Source organism: Ipomoea nil, unplaced genomic scaffold (genome assembly GCF_001879475.1).
Source record: "Ipomoea nil cultivar Tokyo-kokei standard unplaced genomic scaffold, Asagao_1.1 scaffold0804, whole genome shotgun sequence".
Taxonomy (NCBI): Eukaryota; Viridiplantae; Streptophyta; class Magnoliopsida; order Solanales; family Convolvulaceae; genus Ipomoea; species Ipomoea nil.
In genome coordinates this window covers 3226958-3231029 of record NW_017617232.1, presented here as the reverse complement: position 1 = coordinate 3231029, position 4072 = coordinate 3226958, and the positions used below count along the sequence as shown (strand labels likewise).

Sequence of the window (4072 nt, the reverse complement as noted above, 5' to 3'; positions counted from 1 at the left end):
CGGCTTCCGCGAGGCGCAGATGGAGATTCACGCCACCTTGTTGGCCCGCAATCCCTCGTTCACTCCCGAGAGCTGGGGCCTCAAGCCGGTGCTGGACGCTGATGGGCCGACTGCGCCTACTGACCCGGCGACTCTTCCTGCGGCGACGCCTCCAGAGCTTCCCGAGTCCCTTCCTCAGGCGGAGGACCCTTCCTCTGCTCCCCTTGCTGGACCATCGGCGGGGGCGCAAGTTGAAGGGGTCGCCGTCGATACCCCCTCCACTGTAAACTAGGGTCTTTTTAGGATAGACCCTCTTTTTGTAAGGGCTGGCCTCCTTATCGGCCGTATTTTAATAAAGAAACAGTTTTTCCATCTCTTTTCACGGAATTTTGTCCTTGGGCTCTTTTAATATTGGCATTCTTCTAAGGCTTCGAACTTTGCTTTTTCCTCGCCGAGCTCCTCAGTCAAGGCGACTCTTTCATGCTTCTTCCGAGAAACGACTAAGGGCCTGGGCTCTTGTCTCCCAGCTCTTTCTCGCCGAGTCCCTCAGTCGAGGCGACTCCTTTCAGCTTTTTCTCTTGGAAGCGACTAAGGGTCTGGCCCCTTGCTTCCCCTCTTTCTCTCGCCGAGTCCCTCAGTCGAGGCGACTCCTTTAGGCTTTTCCTGTTCTCAGAAACAGTTTAGGGTCAGTGCCCCGTTGTTTCTTATATATACTTGCCGAGTCCCTCAGTCGAGGCGACTCCTTTTGGCTTTTTCACGGAAACGTCTAGGGGTCTGGGCCCTTGTTTCCTATCTTTCTCTCGCCGAGTCCCTCAGTCGAGGCGACTCCTCTAGGCTTTTTCTGTTCTCAGAAACGGTTTAGGGTCAGTGCCCCGTTGTTTCTATATATATTTGCCGAGTCTCTCAGTCGAGGCGACTCCTTTTGGCTTTTTCACGGAAACGTCTAAGGGTCTGGGCCCTTGTTTCCTATCTTTCTCTCGCCGAGTCCCTCAGTCGAGGCGACTCCTCTAGGCTTTTTCTGTTCTCAGAAACGGTTTAGGGTCAGTGCCCCGTTGTTTCTATATATATTTGCCGAGTCTCTCAGTCGAGGCGACTCCTTTTGGCTTTTTCACGGAAACGTCTAAGGGTCTGGGCCCTTGTTTCCTATCTTTCTCTCGCCGAGTCCCTCAGTCGAGGCGACTCCTCTAGGCTTTTTCTGTTCTCAGAAACGGTTTAGGGTCAGTGCCCCGTTGTTTCTATATATATTTGCCGAGTCTCTGGGGACGATTGACTGCAACCCACGCACTTTTATTCAGATTTCTTGGAGTCCTCGAGTTCGTACATGGCCTATCATGGGCTACTGATAAAACCTTTTCAAATGTGCTGCATTCCATATACGGTCTATAAGCTTGCCTTCCATGGTTTCTAACTTGTAAGTTCCGGCCTGAACTACGGTCGCGATGCGGTACGGTCCTTCCCACTTGACCGCGAGCTTGCCTCCTTCGGTGGGCTGGCTGGCTTGTCGATCCCGCAGCACTAGGTCGCCAACCTGGAAGGTTCGCGGGCGAGTTCTGCGGTCGCGGTATCTTTTCACTGCCTGCTGGTACTCAGCCATTCGCGCACTCGCGGCTTCCCTTCTTTCTTCTAGAAAATTTTTCTCAATCCGCAGGCTCTCCTCATTTGTTGCGTCCGAGTAGGTGCGAACCCGATGGGTGGGTTCGACCACTTCGACGGGAACCTTGGCCTCAAAGCCGTATGCGAGTGAGAACGGACTCTCTCCCGTCGCTCGCCGCTGGGTAGTGCGATAGGCCCAGAGGACTCGATCAAGCTCGTCCGCCCAGTTTCCTCGGACGTCCTCGAGTTTCTTCCGGATCCCATCGACCAGGGTTCGGTTCACATTCTCCACCTGTCCATTTGCCTGGGGGTAGGCCACCGATACCTTGGTATGCTTGATACCGTGTCGGTGGCAGAATTCGGCGAATGCCTGGCAATCAAACTGTCGCCCGTTATCGCTGACGATGTGCTCGGGCAAACCGTAGCGACAGATCACCTTTTTCCACAGAAAACGTCGACACTGGTACTCGGTGATGGTGGTCAGGGGTTCCGCCTCGACCCACTTGGTGAAGTAATCGATGGCCACGACGCAAAACTTCAATCCTCCCGGGGCGACGGGTAATGGTCCCAACAGGTCTATTCCCCACTTGGCGAAGGGAATGGCAGTGGTGACCGGTGTATAGAAGGTGGCTGGCCGAGTGTCTTTCCTGGCGAATGCCTGACAAACGCCGCATTTGGACATCCGTTCGACACAATCTCGCATCATGGTCGGCCAGTAATACCCTTGAACGACCAATTTTCGGGCGAGCGTGTGAGCACCCTGGTGCGCAGCGCAAATGCCTCTGTGGGCTTCATCCATTACCTTCTCGGCCTCAGGCTTAAGTAGGCATTTCAACAAGGGTCCTCCGAACGACTGTTTATATAGGTCTCCGTCTACGATCCGGAAAGAGGGAGCTTTCCGCCGAACCCTTGCGGCGACTGATGGGTCAGCTGGCAACTCGCCCGTTTCCTTGAATCGCCGGATGTCATCTATCCAGAACATCTCCGGGTTTTTCTCTCGATTCCACCCTTCGATGCTTACTTGCTGGACATCTAGCGGCGCCTCTTCGACGCTCGGCCGACTTAGCTCCTCCTTCTGGCAAATCTTTATTAAGCGGTCCGGCACCCCTTCCAGGGCGATTTTAGACAAGATGTCGGCCTCTACGTTGTCCGCCCGGGATATGTATTCTATTTCATAAGCTTCGAACCCCTTCAACATCTTGTTGGCACATTCTTTGTACAACGCCATCCTCGCGTTCTTAGCTTCGCACGTACCCGAGATCTGCCCAACTACTAGTCGGGAGTCGGTTTTGACTCGTAGCCGTTCGATTCCTAGACCCTTGGCGAGTCGGAGGCCATTCAATACTGCTTCGTACTCGGCCTCGTTATTTGATGCAGGGAACAAGTACCTTAGGGCGTAATACAGCCGAAATCCCTCCGGGGTGATGAGCACAACGCCGCCTCCGCAGTGCTGTCGACTTGATGCTCCGTCCGCATGCATCTCCCACCACTCGCCCGGGGTGCTTTCCGAGGCACTTTCCTTCTCCTCCTCGCTCGCCGTACACTCGACCAGGAAGTCGGCCAAAGCTTGGCCTTTGATGGAGGGCCTGGGTTGGTATTCGATCCCGTATTGTGTCAGCTCGACGGCCCACTTCACTAGCCGGCCGGAAGACATGGGGTTCCGTAGTACATTCCCGAGTGGTTGATCCGTCAGGACCCGGACGGTATGGGCTTGGAAATAAGGCGCCAACTTGCGAACGGTGACCACCAAGGCATACACGATCTTTTCCAGGGCAGTGTACCGTGTCTCGGCAGCTTTCAGTGAGCGGCTTACATAGTAAACCGGGTGCTGGACTCGTTCCTCCTCTCGAACCAGCACCGAACTTACCGCTTTGGCCGAGGCGGCGAGGTACAACAGTAAGGGCTCGCCCTCCTGGGGGTAGACAGTACTGGGGGAGTCGACAGATACCGTTTTAATTCCTCGAACGATTGTTGGCATTCGGCAGTCCAAGCGAATCCCTCTTTCTTCTTCATGGCTTCGAAGAAAGGCACAGTCTTATCCGCCGATTTGCTCAGAAAACGGCTGAGAGCGGCCAGTCGTCCGGTTAAGCGTTGTAGGTCCTTGATAGTAGTGGGAGGCTGCATGTCGAGGATGGCTCGTACTTTCTCTGGGTTAGGCTCAATGCCTCGTTTGGTGACCATGTAGCCCAAGAACTTACCGCCCTGGACGGCGAACGCACACTTCTTGGGGTTCAGTCGGAGGTTATACTTTATCATTACTTTAAAGCAGTCGGCTAAATCCTCCGCGTGCTTGTCCTCCTCTCGACTCTTGACGAGCATGTCGTCGACGTACGCGGCCATCGACTTTCCTAGCAGATGGTGGAATAACCGGGCGACCATTCGGGTGTACGTGGCCCCGGCATTTTTGAGTCCGAATGGCATGACTCGATAGCAATACACTCCATCCGGAGTTAGGAAGGCGGTCTTCTCCTCGTCTGCCGGGTGTATGAATATTTGATGG

General features: G+C 54.5%; 1 protein-coding gene across 1 annotated transcript; it reads right to left on the bottom strand.

Annotated features, from left to right (window-relative positions):
- Positions 1-1315: 1315 nt before the first annotated feature.
- LOC109177291 lies at positions 1316-3550 on the bottom strand. Its single transcript, XM_019326603.1, has 3 exons — positions 2450-3550; positions 1778-2008; positions 1316-1507 (listed from the first exon to the last, which is right to left on the bottom strand). The coding sequence occupies exons 1-3, from the start codon at positions 3548-3550 to the stop codon at positions 1316-1318; spliced, it is 1524 nt and encodes a 507-aa protein (XP_019182148.1).
- Positions 3551-4072: the final 522 nt, after the last annotated feature.

What these genes read in the sequence shown, in the direction of transcription:
- LOC109177291 (XM_019326603.1), bottom strand. Translation starts at nt 3,550, where the DNA reads ATGCCAACAATCGTTCGAGGAATTAAAACGGTATCTGTCGACTCCCCC. An exon ending in AAGCTCCCTCTTTCCGGATC is followed by an intron (nt 2,009 to 2,449) that starts GTAGACGGAGAC and finishes CTGTGGAAAAAG; the next exon opens with GTGATCTGTCGCTACGGTTT. An exon ending in GGGCGGACGAGCTTGATCGA is followed by an intron (nt 1,508 to 1,777) that starts GTCCTCTGGGCC and finishes CGAACCTTCCAG; the next exon opens with GTTGGCGACCTAGTGCTGCG.